Source organism: Watersipora subatra, chromosome 2 (assembly GCF_963576615.1).
Source record: "Watersipora subatra chromosome 2, tzWatSuba1.1, whole genome shotgun sequence".
Classification (NCBI taxonomy): domain Eukaryota; kingdom Metazoa; phylum Bryozoa; class Gymnolaemata; order Cheilostomatida; family Watersiporidae; genus Watersipora; species Watersipora subatra.
Window position 1 is genome coordinate 28,113,579 of NC_088709.1, and position 15,409 is coordinate 28,128,987.

The 15,409-nt window shown below is 35.3% G+C and overlaps 1 protein-coding gene across 4 annotated transcripts in view; it reads right to left on the reverse strand.

The window, feature by feature from the left end:
* The window catches only part of LOC137387413 (BSD domain-containing protein 1-like), a 31,780-nt gene extending 19,590 nt beyond the window's left edge, over positions 1-12,190 (reverse strand). For 2 of the 4 annotated variants that reach the window (XM_068073830.1, XM_068073829.1), the window contains exons 1-6: positions 12,098-12,143; positions 10,325-10,366; positions 6,711-6,759; positions 5,931-6,047; positions 1,427-1,588; positions 1,138-1,308 (exon numbers count right to left, since the gene is read on the reverse strand). In XM_068073830.1, coding sequence (XP_067929931.1) covers positions 1,138-1,308; positions 1,427-1,588; positions 5,931-6,047; positions 6,711-6,759; positions 10,325-10,366; positions 12,098-12,123 — 567 coding nt within the window. In that variant the 5' untranslated portion in view covers positions 12,124-12,143. Of the gene's footprint in view, positions 1-1,137; positions 1,309-1,426; positions 1,589-5,930; positions 6,048-6,710; positions 6,760-10,324; positions 10,367-12,097 lie in introns of all 4 variants that reach the window. The other 2 variants (XM_068073831.1, XM_068073832.1) reach the window with 2 other exon arrangements.
* Positions 12,191-15,409: the final 3,219 nt, after the last annotated feature.

The following is a 15,409-nucleotide window of genomic DNA, read 5'->3' on the forward strand; positions in this document are numbered from 1 at the left end:
TGAGGGAAGATGGTTATTAATAATTACTTTCCATCATTATTTATACTTATCTACAAACTTCTGGTATAAGAAATAATAGGTTAAATTTATAGAGCAGCTTTATAGTAGACTATAGCAGCCGGCTAAATAACGCTGTAGATTGAGTGACAGGACTATCGAAACATACTATTTCCTTATATCTTTATTGTACATTGAATAAAAAACAACTTGGTTTCCATTGCTGTTGAATTGCGCGTCAAACGTCCATCTTGAATGAGCTGTTATGGTAATCTCTTCTTGTGAAACGCTCACTTATCTGCCCATTCGCCAACTCGTAGTATTTTCCTCCATGTTCAGAAAATGCTGCTCTCATCGTCAGGTTAATATCAGCCTGTTTATAATCTTTACTATAGCTGTCACAATAGCTATGAAAAGCCTATAGAGTAATACCTTTAGATACGAGCTTAATGCGTTAGAGGACAAGCACTTGTATGTCAATTCACTAGTATCTCAAATCAATTTTACCCATACAAAATCTTTAAATAAAAAATTAATCCATTTCCATTCTCTGAAAAGAATACCTAAAACAGGATATTACACTGGAAAAAATGTTTTTATTTGCTCTAATTCACATTTTAATGCTCACAAAGTAACAAATACCTATTTAGTGGTTATGATCTGCAATAAAATATAACGTTATTATGTACAGTACTATCCATGATTCTTATAATTCTTACTTTAAAGGGAAATGGTAGCGGCTAATGGCGGTGTTAGAGATTTGACTCCAACACATTCGGTATGCTACACTTTTCTGACATATCAAACTTTAAACATAACCTAACTGAACTTAGGTTACTATACATATAATTGAAAGTAAGTTTTAATCTGACTTTACATTAAACTTAATTCGAATGTTTCAATTTTTTTACTGTTCTTTTTGCCCCATTTTCACCTCTTCTAGCTGACCTATTTAAATCCTTTTAGATCTGACAAAAAGGACCTAGCAATGCTGTTCTCATAAACAGCCTCCGGCAAACTCGGCCACCTTGCAATCGCATCGGGAACTGTCTCGAACGCTTGTATTTCAAATTTCCTCAGATCTAAAATCTCTTGAGATCTGAATAGGACAAGCGTATATCAAAATATGATTGCACTCACCAACTTAGTGTAGATACTTCGAACAACATCGACTGAAACTAGAAGGTCAGATATCTCGCCCTTTCGAGAGTCAAGGTCAAATGTCTGTCGCCACTCCTTAAATGCTTCCATCGGTCCATCTGGCTCTGTACAATATGTCTGTGGAGAGCTTTGGATCTCAAATAAACGAGCCTACGATCGAATCATATAATATGAGAATTTTCCCTTCCCAACACTGATGCTCAACAACCCAGAAATAAATTATAAATGATAAATGAACAGCGGAATGCCCTGTATCTGCCTAACCTACCTTAGCTTTATCAAACACTTCAAAGCCACCATTGGAAGTAACCCTGAGGACATCATCCTCACTCTCATCATCCGGAGGTATGGTTAGAACCCTGGATATACTACCAAGAAAGTTGGTCAAGCCTTTCTTAACATAAGCTGCATTCGATGACTCACCATCTCCCTGCAATCGGTCACTAACAGTAAAAACCGAGTAAGTGTTATTAAATGTCTCGCTACACACATACCATTGAAACGCGTCCTCTGCACATTGCTAATGCATTAGTTTGAAACAAACATTTGATGAAGATAAAAATTAGAAACAACTCATCTGTGATTGGCTAAAATAGTTGATTATTATACACTCGATTCCATTTTATTCATTTCCAGCACATGCTAAATAAGCTTGCGAACAATGATGACAAACCCTATTGCTATCACTAATTATTGATTATCCATGTTGCAATACAAATATTCTGATGATACTTCAATAACAGTACTGGGAAATCCAACAAGGCTTTTTAGCACATGCACGAAAGAGGCCAACTCTCAACGGTAAATCTATCTTTCAACTCAAACTCAAATATCTACACTACACGCTGGCGATGAATTCCCTTAGTGTGTACACCCAAGCTTTTAATCATCAAATATGCCATGAATGAGGACAGATTTTTCTATGAAATTCACTGTCTTCCAATAAGATTGTAACTCGATGTTTACTAGACAACAAAGTCAAACATTCATAAAAAAGATATCATATTTTGTTGCTCGCAAGAAGAGCTATTCCAAAAGTAGGCATGTCGGCTTTAGCAAATTTTAAAATGCGAAACGTGGATTTGTAACCGGAGAGCTGATTAGCCAGTAATATGACAGACCATGAGAGCTGGGTGCTGAATACATCGGTACCAACACATCATAAACACCTCACTGTATGGTTCTTTATAAGTGAGACACAGTAGAGCAGGTCACAAGGTCACTAGATTAAGATGAATGAATGTGATCAAATCATTAAATGTAAAAGTTAATTGCCACTTTTGATGGCATGGCTTTTGACGCATAATTTTTCAATTTAAAATTCATATTAAGATAAAAATTATTTGTAAAATTTAATTCCATATAGTGTTGATTATTACTGTGAATTTTTTATTATTTGCCTAAAATACTACTTCTGAATGATGAAGAGCTTGTCTATGATTGAGTTCCTTCTATCAGCTGATTCATGTGACTCTTGTCTTAAAATAAATGAGTGAAGAGCAAAGGAGAAGTTGTTTGCTCGCCACTTTTCTCATATAAAAGCTTATTTCTGATACAGTAGAACTTCTACTTACAATAGTAATTCATTCCGGAAGCCGTTTAGTGAATGAAAAATTCTACAATTAAAAACCAATTCCATAACCAAAATATAAATACTCTAATCCATTACAAACCTCCACAAAACTCAGATATAACATTTGTATATAAATTGTAAATATATGTAATGGCTAGAGCCTGTAATGTATACATATTAAAATTATAGCGCCACATAATGAATAGAAAATATGAAGAAAAACAACGCAAAAAAAGTCGAGAAATACCTAAAAACTATGATTGTCATGTTTGTTTGTTTATCTGTGGCATTGGCCATCTAGACCATGGGAATTGGAGGATGAAGGTCAGATGAAGGTCAAAAGAGGTGGGTGTTTGTATTGTTGTCATGGTTTTGTCTTGCTCAGAATATATGTTTTTAAAAACTCAAGTAGAAGGATCTATTTTCAGCGGAATAAACTGAGAAAACTGTTGTCAGACAGACACTACAGAATTTCAATTGCTAGAAACAAAGGTTGTCTGACGATGTATACAATGAATGTGATAGATGATAACTCCGGATTATACAATGAACTAAAACTAAACTTCTGCTATTACACTGACTTGCGCTAGCAAAAGAAACAGTGAGTCACGTTCTAAGTCATACCGGAAGGAAGCAATCAAACTAAGGCACGAAAATAACAAGCAGGTCAAAGTGCAAAAGTCTTTATGCATCTAGATATATCTTTCATAAGGCAAAGTAAGATTTCTACCGAAAGAAAAATTTCTAGTGTAACTTGAAAATTTCGCATGCAGAGTCTTTCGTAAATAGAAGTTGCACGGTATTACTTTAGTCTCTTGCGTAGATGTGGCGACCCCTTTCCCCAATTCAGCAATCAAAACGCCTCATAACATTAGGGTTACGTATCTGTTAAAGTGACTCATACCATTAGGGTTACGTATCTGTTAAAGTGACTCACACCATTAGGGTTACGTATCTGTTAAAGTGACTCATAATATTAGGGTTACGTATCTGTTAAAGCTACTCATACCATTAGGGTTACGTATCTGTTAAAGTGACTCATACCATTAGGATTACGTATCTATTAAAGTGACTCATAACATTAGGGTTATGTATCTGTTAAAGTGACTCATACCATTAGGGTTACGTATCTGTTAAAGTGACTCATAATATTAGGGTTACGTATCTGTTAAAGCTACTCATACCATTAGGGTTACGTATCTGTTAAACTGACTCATACCATTAGGATTACGTATCTATTAAAGTGACTCATAATATTAGGGTTACGTATCTGTTAAAGTGACTCATAACATTAGGGTTATGTATCTGTTAAAGTGACTCATAATATTAGGGTTACGTATCTGTTAAAGCTACTCATACCATTAGGGTTACGTATCTGTTAAACTGACTCATACCATTAGGATTACGTATCTATTAAAGTGACTCATAATATTAGGGTTACGTATCTGTTAAAGTGACTCATAACATTAGGGTTATGTATCTGTTAAAGTGACTCATAATATTAGGGTTACGTATCTGTTAAAGCTACTCATACCATTAGGGTTACGTATCTGTTAAACTGACTCATACCATTAGGATTACGTATCTATTAAAGTGACTCATAATATTAGGGTTACGTATCTGTTAAAGTTACTCATACCGTTGGGGTTACATATCTGTTAAAGTGACTCATACCATTAGGATTACGTATCTGTTAAAGTGAGGAATGAAATTTCTTAACACTCTAACAAAACAAATCTTAGAAGCTTATATGATAGAATCATTTTTTTTCAAAAATACCTGCTTGTTGATAAAACTACCTGCTCCAATGCTTTCTAGATGTTTTTTTCTTGTTAATAACAACCATTACATGTGAGCTACAGGGTAGCACAATCGTGTGTCAGGAATGTTACATATTCAAACCTTTTCCACTCATATTTTTTAGAAATAATAATAGCTATGTTTACCGGATAACTTTTAAAAACTTAGACAAGCAATGGGCGTGTTCGTGGTAACAGCAATAGCCAATAAAGAAGAAGCATGATAAAAGTGTTCCAAATAACACAACATTGTAATTCTATAGGCCATCGACAGCACTCATTGGGCACATGAGTACCAAGTATCAGTCACTCCAGCTAAGGCTTTACTGAGAGTAAATTAACACAAAAATAGAAATAATTAAAGATAAACTTATAGAAAATCTTATTACATTTTATCAGAAAGTTTTTTGTTTTTGATGATATGACTGCCAGCACGTTTCAAGATTAAAATCGACAAAACTTGATCGCAGTTAAAATGCTCAAAGGAAAAATATGAGGAAATATCAGCTATCATTGCTGTAGTTGATATCAACTATTGTTTTCAAGTTGAAGCATCTTTAATCAGTCGGTCTCCTTGAACTGTAGACGTCATAATCACACTTTCTCTTCATCTGAGCATTTAAACTACGATAAAGTTGTGTCGATTTTAATATTTAAACATCCTGGCAGTCAGATCACCTCAAACATCAAAAGCAATTGCAAATGATAGAAAAATACCGATACTTTCTGATAAGGCTGGTTCACACAATATCACCATATCTCGGTGTTGATGCCACAATACTTCTGTGATCTTCGATGATAACCATGTTCACACTATCACAAAGCCATCTGCGTTTGCATCAGCTAGTACTCCGTGACGTAGTGTTCTACTTTTTATTTTTAAATTTTCTGAAAACACTTCTTTGGATCAAATACTAGTCTCGCAGCAACTATCCTAAATGAAAATAAACAAATCATGCTATCAGCGACCGCGAATTACCATCACCGAAATGGTTCACGTTAAAAAGGTGGTCGTCGATGCTCAGCGAAATATCGGAAAGGTTTGACAGCCGCAAACTTTCCCGACGTGTCTGTGTTGCTGTATCGATGCCATCAGTTTACGGTTCACATAATCAACGATGAACGACGAAGGGAAAACGTCATACAAAAATACAGTGTGAGCCAACCTTTGCCTATGTAAGACGATATGATCTAAACAGAGGTGTGGAACCAAGCCTTAAACTGTGAAATAAACATGTTCCTCATTACAGTCCATTCACAATGTGGGAATACATACACCAACAAAGATACAACGATGACCTAACCACTTAAAAGAATCTGTCGGTGTAAACAATGAAAAATATCAAACCAGGAAGGTCTTTTTAGTCAATCTGCAATAGTGGAAGGCAATCTTGGCATACCTGAAGAGATTGCTGCAACGTGTCTGAGGTATTGGAGACGGCTGCAGATGCGTCTTGTGTGCAAACAACTCCAAACTCATTAAGATCATGCTTTATGAGTTCCAAGGTTTGTGATGACTGAAAAACAGCAAGGCAATGGGCAGTTTTGCAAGTCTAATAGAGCAGACCCCTCCTTTACGATTATTGGGGTAAAGACATTTTTTCAGGCAAAAATAAGTCTGTAAAAAGTTGAACATGCTAGAAACATCTTGTTTCAGTGAGTCACTGACATATTAAAAATTTTGCGTATGAACCACTGGAGTACAGTCAAAATGTTAACAACTGAATTGTAGTCAGTATGTTAACAAACGGAATACAGTTAGTATGCTAACAAATGGAATATAGTTAGTATACTAACAAAGGAAATATTGTCGGTATATTAACAAATGGAATGTAGTCAATATGTTAACAAATGGAATGTAGTCAATATATGTTAACAAATGAAATATGGACAGTATATTAACAAATAGAATATAGTACATGTATGTATGCTACAAATAGAATATAGGTAGTATGTTAATAAATGTCATGTAATCAGGATGTTAACAAATCAAATATAGTCATTGTAAGTCTCTTCTTCAGAAACTGCTAATGAAAAGACAATCGGTAGCACTATGCTCTAATTCTAGGCCAACTGGTAGGCCTATTCTACTTGGTAAATACAAACGACCAAGGTTTTCACGAGATTAGTCTCAAGTCCAGATATCCACAGTAATCATCCATGTAATGTTAAGAGATTACCTTTTCTTTAGCAGCTTGTATCCAACTCCCCCACCAATTGCCTGTGCTACTACAAAAAATTGATTATATGACAAACAAACCGTTAACAAACGCCCCAAAAAATATTATACTTCGCGCTACAATGAGTGAAATTCCAAAATGTGAAATTGGAACGGTACTTCACCTTAATTTACAATCACTTAGTGGGATACAAAGAAGTTTAACCCACTGAAGCATGAGAGGGATAGCCAAGCAAGCATCGCAATATCAGTGTAAGCCACAAGGTACACAGTTACTAGCGATATCAGTAATATTTCACTACTCATGTCTATGTGTGTCACATGTATACTAGTAATATTTCACTGCTCGTGTCCGTGTGTGTCACATGTATACTAGTAATATTTCACTACTCGTGTCCATGTGTGTCACATGTATACTAGTAATATTTCACTGCTCGTGTCCGTGTGTGTCACATGTATACTAGTAATATTTCACTGCTCGTGTCCATGTGTGTCACATGTATACTAGTCCCACGACCACACGAGCGGAGCGGAAGTGTGGGAGTTTTATGATAAATGCATGCGCACACAACTTACGAAAATTATTCATCAACAATGAGACGAACCCTCGTCAAGAAATTTCATCAAAAAATTTAAGCATCGGAATTTAAAGTCGTTAAAGTATAATAACGATACAAAACACATTTAAACCTATTTAAATATGTTACTAAGTCTTTGTAAACCTACGATAACATCTTAAAACTTACCCATCTGATCGGATTATACACAAATAGACAGATTAATTTGAACGAAAATTGCCACAAAAAGCTTGAAAAGCTCGGTTTAATAAAAGTTAAGACCGAAAATTGAAACGCCAATAAAGCCGTGCGACCGATTGTAGAACTATTTAGCAGTGCGCATTTCACGAGAAAAGTCATCAGAAAAGGCATTTCATTTCATCAGTCTATGGCATTTTTCACTTGTAATCGGATTTATTCGAAGGTTTCTGTAATAAACGTTTACCGTTTGAGGCGTAGACCGATTTACAGGTACGAAATTGTGGTACACAGTTTATCAGCCTGTGTTTTTTGTCCAATCACCGAAGGTTTCATTATTTGAAACGTTAGTCGAAATTCTTTACAACTTATGTACAAGCTAGGGCCGAACTACAACGCCCCTTCATGACGAGAAACATTTTTTATTTTGCTACAGTTTTATACGCGTGAATACTCTTATTCGCTTTCTGTTAAAGATCGCTTATCAAAACCGTTCTACATTCAACGCAACCAACTTTCAAACTGTGTATAGTACACAGTAGCTTGCCATTTTACTTCTAATTTTGCATTTCAGAGTTATAATAAACATATTTTTTTATTGTTGTTGAATTACACACATTACAGTAAATTAGGCCTACAGCTTTATAACAGCTTTTATTTTGCTGCAGTTTGCAGAAATCTTCGAGACGCATGAACGCTCATAGGTTTTCTATTATTGCTGTATTACTATATTAACAATATTGGTTATTTTAATAATATCAGTGAATTTTACTTATAATATTGGCCAACATTGCATTTCTCCTATTGCAAGGGAGAGATATAAACGTGTAATATTTTCCTTTCATTGTTGTTGTTTGTCATGACCAAACACTTTTTAAATAAATTTTCTAAAAACCTATATAAATACCACAACTTCTCGATATTGCTACCTATTACGTTTTGAAATGTAAACAAAATTGTGTATTGTTTTTCTATTATTACTATATTAATAAAATTAATTATTCTAAGAATATCAGCGCATTTTACTTCTTATATTGGCCAATATTGCATTTCTCCTATTGCAGGGGTAAAATATAAACATATTTTCCATTCATTATTGCTTATTGTTGTATATAATAACACCCACACCCAGTACATTACAGCTACCATTGCAGTTATCCTATTGCACTGCAGAGCCATTTGATTGCTAATATTGCATTTCTCAACCATCAGTACCCTTTATTTTTTTCCCAATATCTCTGGTCATCTCTTTGGTCGTGGGCTGTATGACAGTGGAATTTCTAGTAATATTTCACTGCTCGTGTCTATGTGTGGCACATGCATACTAGTAATATTTCACTACTCGTGTCCATGTGTGTAACATGTATACTAGTAATATTTCACTACTCGTGTCTATGTGTGGCACATGTATAATAGTAATACTTCACTGCTCGTGTCCGTGTGTGCTGTCACATGTATATAATCAGTAATACTTCACTGCTCGTGTCCATGTGCGCTGTCACATGTATACAAGTAATATTTCACTGCTCGTGTCCATGTGTGTGTCACTTGTATTCAGTAATATTTCTAGAGCATAGTTAAAAATGACCGGTTCTGAATGGCTTGGTTCTTCCAGCTTGCGGATTAATCAGTCTTAAGAAGCAAACTGCTAAAAATCTGATATGCTAGCATTTCTGCTGATACAATCGTCACAAACCGCCAGTGTACGCAACAAAACTCTCTGTATCAGCGGCACGACTTGACAGTCTTGGCCTATGAAACTATCACTAGGTTTCCATGCTTCAAATGGATTCAGAGTTGACCTCTACTGACGAATATGCACCTTACCATTCCAACGATTCGGAGGTGCACTTTATCAATTTTTTTCAAGACTAGTGACGTACTCCTCAAAACAAAACAATTATTAAAATAAACTCACTTTCAGATCACGGACACTTTTTAATGTACGCTTCATAAACTTGTTTCACTAATTCAGCCAGGATACCTGATCGGAATTCTCTTTATTATTAATAGTATTAATATATCTCTATATTGCAAAATAGCAACAGAATATAATACTTTCTATACAGTTATTACTTCAGAAGTCGCATGAACAACAATCACTTTTAGTATAAAAAACTTTTATATGCTAGAAGAGCAGCGCCTAGGAAGACGTCGGCACCAATGCAGTCAGATTCTGTACAATTGGTAGGTTCAGTTATTTATTGAATTTTTATTATTTATTATAATAGTAAAGGCAAGAAAGCAATAAATGAATGATGTTCATTCAAAATTAGAATACGCAAAAGATTTTCAAGCAACTAGACTGTCTTCCAGTAAATTCTTGTTACTTGACTAGTTTATCAAATGTTCGCAAAGCGACAATCAGGAGTGTTCGTTTTTTATATTCTCGACTATTTTCACTTCCTGTCCCGGTTTGGATACTAATACATCTTAGCCATCTAGCATGCTATGAGAGATCATTAGGCATAGTAACTACAGTCATACCTCGACATACGAGTGTCCCAACATACAATAAATTCGAGATTCGAAGAAATTTTCAAGCAAATGTTTGTCATGAGATACGAGACAAATTTCAGATACAAGCATACGAGATGATTCTTACGAGACCAGCATGGCTCGGTCTTTAACTTCGCATCAGTTTAGAGATGTTTTAAAAAGGCTGGCTAATAATCAAGGTAAAAGGGAGACCGAAAAAACAAAGCCGAAAAAAATATAAACACAAACAAAATTAGAATTAAGACTACTGTGAGATTAAAACATATTTTTAAGGATGTGCTTAGTAAACTAAAATCATTTAAATTAAATTTAAAGCTTATGTAATGTTAGCGTCACAAAATTGTAGTGACCGATGTGTCACCATTCAGTCTTTCTCACTCCGCCATTAGCCGTTACTGTCTGTCTGGAAGGTAAGAACTCTATATACAGTACCGTATATAGTACCATATAGAGTTGCAACAATGTTATATTTTGTTCCAGATCATAACCAATAGATAATCTGTTACTTTTTGTGAGCATAGGTAGCGAATTAGAACAATTAAAAACACTTTTTTTCTTTATAGCATCCTGTTTTTGAATGTTTTTTAAAGGGTGGCAACCGATTAATTTGTATTTAGTTATAAATTTTCTATTACAAAAATTGCTTTGAGATACGAAAGAATTGACATACAAGCAGAAAGTATTAAGTTTGTATGTTAAGGTATGACTGTATACATGCAAATATTGTGCACTTTCAAAGGTTGATCGATTGGAGCAGCGATTAGTGTTGGTTTACCATGGTGAAAGTCACGAGTTTGAATCCCGAACCATACAATCTTTTTTCCCAACTTTCAATGGTAGCTTTGGACAGACAGACAGACATATTATTATATTACAGTAAACTTTAGCTCTTATTATAGTAAAAATTCACATTCAGTTTTCTTATTTTTCTTCTTTCGGTAAAGCCTTGAATTACACTTTTCTAAAGTTTCTTGAAAAGAATAAGCTTGAGATGGTGGATTCTACGTATAACAAAAATGCAAGTTTTAGTCCAGTGAGCCCTGCAACCCTTACTACCAGCTGCTCATCACCTGTATGCCTTTCATAAGCACCTGCACATTCGTTTCAACTGCCACAAACACAAAGAATACTGCATCATGAAAGAATGGCTAGACAAATATTTTGCCAGCCACGAAAGAGGCATGTAGCACGCATTGCGCACCCAGAAAGCACAGGTGTTGATGTTTACGCAGTACATGAAGCAGCGAGTAGAACTACAAGTCACATGATTGTCTGTTCACCAAGAACTCTCTGGGTGACTTCAACCATGCCAACCTTTTCTCCGAAAACAAAGCAGGACAGCAATATTGCTTTTTTCACATCTACCTCACTAACAAATAAACACTACCATCAAATAACCCATTCTACCAAGCAACTATCTAATGAGTTCATTTTAAACCGTGTCCATTTATAAAGGTTGGGCTATCCAAAATATGGTGGTTACACTAACTCACAATGTAGAATTCAGTCCGCGACTACAAAGCCATTATGACCAAATTGTAAAGTTATTACATACAGTCAGACTTTTCAGAGGCACAAAAAATATTGTAGCGTCAGGCCGCAGAAGGTAATATGTCGTACAGGGTAAAAAGAGAAATTGGTATCTTACTAGCAGCAATGATACTGGGGGCTGTATATCATTGCTAGCAGTGCTAAAAGTAAAATCATAAATTACCAAAGTGCATTCAATAATGAGTTGTTGCTAATCTAATTGGTAGCCCACAGCGCAGTGAGAAAGTACCATTAAAATGCTTAATAGTCTCCAAGAACGTTATACGATAGATCAAGAGAACGTTGGCCTAAAGTGAACCTTAATAATCTGATCATTTGTTTGTTCTCTAGAGAACATGCGGGCTTATAGCAACTACTTATATTTAAATTGTGTTTTCAAATTATGTTTCAAGTAAATAGAATAATATTCCTTGAATAAATCTTGTCTAGATTTTTTTTAAATATGATCTTGGTGGCGTGAAACGTGATAGTGTTTAGAAAATTAATGCGTGGTGAAATACATTAGCTGCATAAAATTATATCTACATGACAATTTATTTACAACAACCAAACTAAAGAGAGCGGGTAGCCGTAATAATGTAACCTTTTTTCCTCTTGAGACTCAGCCATAGCCAACCATTAGTCAATCTTGAATCAGCAAACAAGCACTGAGGGTTATCCTCAAAACTAATATTGCAAATCGAAATTTTGTTTCGTAACAAACAATTTTTTTAAGATTGCAACTAATAAAATGAAAAAAATTTAAAGACAAATATTTTTATGTATGTTTCATTCTAATTGAATTATAGTAATAGTTAGCGTGTGTAAACAGTTCCCGTTTCATCAAACGATTTTGCAATTTCGTGAGAGGACAACTCTTAACGCTTTCTGAGATTTATTCGTTTCGATATCTTGAATAAGCTCAGCTTTTTCAAAAAGGTTTTGTAAGCTATCTGTGTTAATAGTTTGCTAATAGTTTGCAATAAAAGATTTGCAGAGAGAGAGAAATCTTTATTTTATATATAGAATTAAGAAAACAACAACGCCTCTATTTGCAGGCAAGATAAAAAGAAACTGTTATATAATATTATAATATATATGAGTATTTGTACTGTAATGTATTACTCTATGTGGCATTTAATAAAAATGTGCTAAGTGATTGTCAGATAATATGCTAATAAAAATGAATATATTGTTGCACTAAAGCTATATAATGAAATTGTTCGGTTTGAGTATGTATATATATTACTACTATGTTGAGTATTCGGGTCTTTGATGAGATTTCAGGTCCTTCTTATTGGTCTGTGTCCGCGGCCCTAGTCACCGCATACCCAAACCTCAAGCACCCGTTCATGACTATGTAGCTGATTTCACTGATAGCCAATCCAGGGTGGAGGTAATAGTCCATTTTTTGCCTGACCAGGGCACATCTATGTGGGGTTAGTCAAGGTGATAATCTTTTAGTAAGACTTATGTATTCAATAACTGTTTGCCACTTGGACTTGCCATCTGTTTGCCATCTGGACTTGTGCGAGTTCTGACTACTTTGTAGTCCTTACAGTGATAGAGGAAGTGTAATACTGTTTCCTCGTCTTCTAAACAAGTGCACACTGGGCTGAACGTTAGTTTAGCTCTGTATTGAAACTGTTGTAGGGCACAGTGACCTGTCAATAGGTCACATAGTGTTCCTAGCTCTTCTCTTGTCTTGTTAATTGGAAGTGGCTGTAATGTCAAGTGATCAATGGGTAGATGTGAAATAAGCCTGTAAGGACAGAGTCCGTTTGCCATTTGTGCTTTATGTCGGCGTGTCCATTCCCGTTGAATGCATTTTTTAATGTTATTTTTTGAAAAAATTTTCGGATTGATGTCATCTAGATTAGTCCCTCTAGTGACAATCTGTTGTGCATCTGCTATGAACATTTTTGTGAGCAGACTCTTGGGAGTGTGAGTCAGAATGTATGTGCACTTAGTTTTGCTTAAGGTTTTCATCAGTTGGAGTCTTTGTTTTGTGTAGAGTAGATCTATTGGTGGAATGTTGATAAGTAAGTGTAGAGACTCTGTGGGAGGATTAAAATGTGCTCCAAGAATTAGTTTTAACTGTTGTGATATTGTTATTTTCTTGGTAATGTCCCATAAATATGCTGCATGTAATGACTTAGGCAATATAACTTGGGTGAGAATACCTTTCGCAGTACTACATTTGAGGCCTGAGTATATGAAAGGTTTCAGCATGTTCATTTTTTGTTCCAAGCTTCTGATGCTGTTACCGTATTGTCTTTTGAACGACATTTTTTTGTCTATAACTATTCCAAGCGCTTTAGAGTGGCCTGATATCTGAATGGTGTTTGATCCCATAGATGGTGGATTAAGTTGTCCGTTAAATACTACCAGTTCTGTTTTTTTACAGTTGATTTTCAACTTCCATTTGTTCATCCATGTTTGAATTTGCTGGCAGTTATAATGGCAGATATTTTGCAATTCTGCTAAGTCTTTACCAGACATGAGAATAGTGCAGTCATCTGCATATTGCAAGCCTGTTCCCTGTACATTCTGCAGCATATCTCTTATGTAAAGAATAAATAAGAGCGGTGATAGTACGCTTCCTTGTGGGAGGCCTACCTCACTTTTCACAGGGGTGTGCAGGTAACAGTTGACTTTTAACTGTATTTCTCTAGTTGTTAGGAAAGAAGAGATTACTTGGAGGAAGTTTCCATTAACTCCTATCTCTTTCAATCTGTATATCATTTCTTGGTGTCCAACTGTGTCAAACGCCTTTTGCAGATCTAGGAAGAGAGCCGAGCAATGTCTTTTGTTCTTTAAAAGTTGTGTTGTTTCCGTAATCAGTTGCAGAAGATATACATGGGCACTCCTTCCCTCTCTAAAGCCATATTGTGTCCTGGGTAGTATATGTCTAATGTTTCTACCATATTTCGGAGCTTTTGTTCTAATATTCTTTCAAAGGTTTTACCAACATGGGAGCTAATGGTTATAGGTCTGAATGAACCTTCTGAATTGTAGCAGTTTTTCCCTGGCTTTTTTTATAAAAATAACTTTGTTTGAAATGCTCCAGGGCCAGGTGTGTGTTTTTAGGATTGTGTTGAAGAGACAGTGTAAGGCAATGAGAAAGAAGTTATTGCCTTGTTTCAGCATCTTAGGATGAATACCATCGAAGTCAGCACTTTTGCCTGAAGTCTTGAGTGCTTTTATAGCCTTCGATATTTCATCCATTGTGATTTGATTGTTAATTCTTTTTGAATGAGTTGCATACTCGCTGGAAAAAGATTGTGGCAGTAGTGCTTCATCAAGTACAGTAGTGTCGTTTGCATCTGCTTTCCCAAATATGAATTGGAAAAGATGCTGAGCTTTACTTTTGTCGTCAGTTAATATTGCCCCTTTATCATCTTGAATATCTCCAATTTGATTGTCTTCTTTAGTATAGAAAACATTCTTAAAGTTTTTCCAGAATTTATCTTTGTTTTGTTCATTTAGCTGCTTCATATTTTCCTCTACATATGTTTGTTGTGCTCTATTTAGCTCTTCTTTAAATTCACTTTTAATACTATCCAGCTGGTCTCCATTGCTGTATGAAGAACGATATTTGTATTGTAATTTTATTTGCCGAAGACGATTGGATAGCTCAGATAGCTTTTTGTTCAGAATGGTTTGTTGTGTGCATTCATGGTACCTGATGGAATGTAGGAATCTTTGCAGTAGATCATGATACTTTTCAACTTTTCCCAGATTTCAATTGGATCTTGTGCAGTAACAAAATCTGCCATGAACTTTCGACTTTGATCTTCTAGCATAGCGCCAAAACCATTCCAATCAGCCTTGCCCCATTTGAAATACTTCAATGGTTCTTTAGGGATCCTGTGAGTATGAAGTTCTGTTATGATTGGTATGTGGCCTCTGCAAG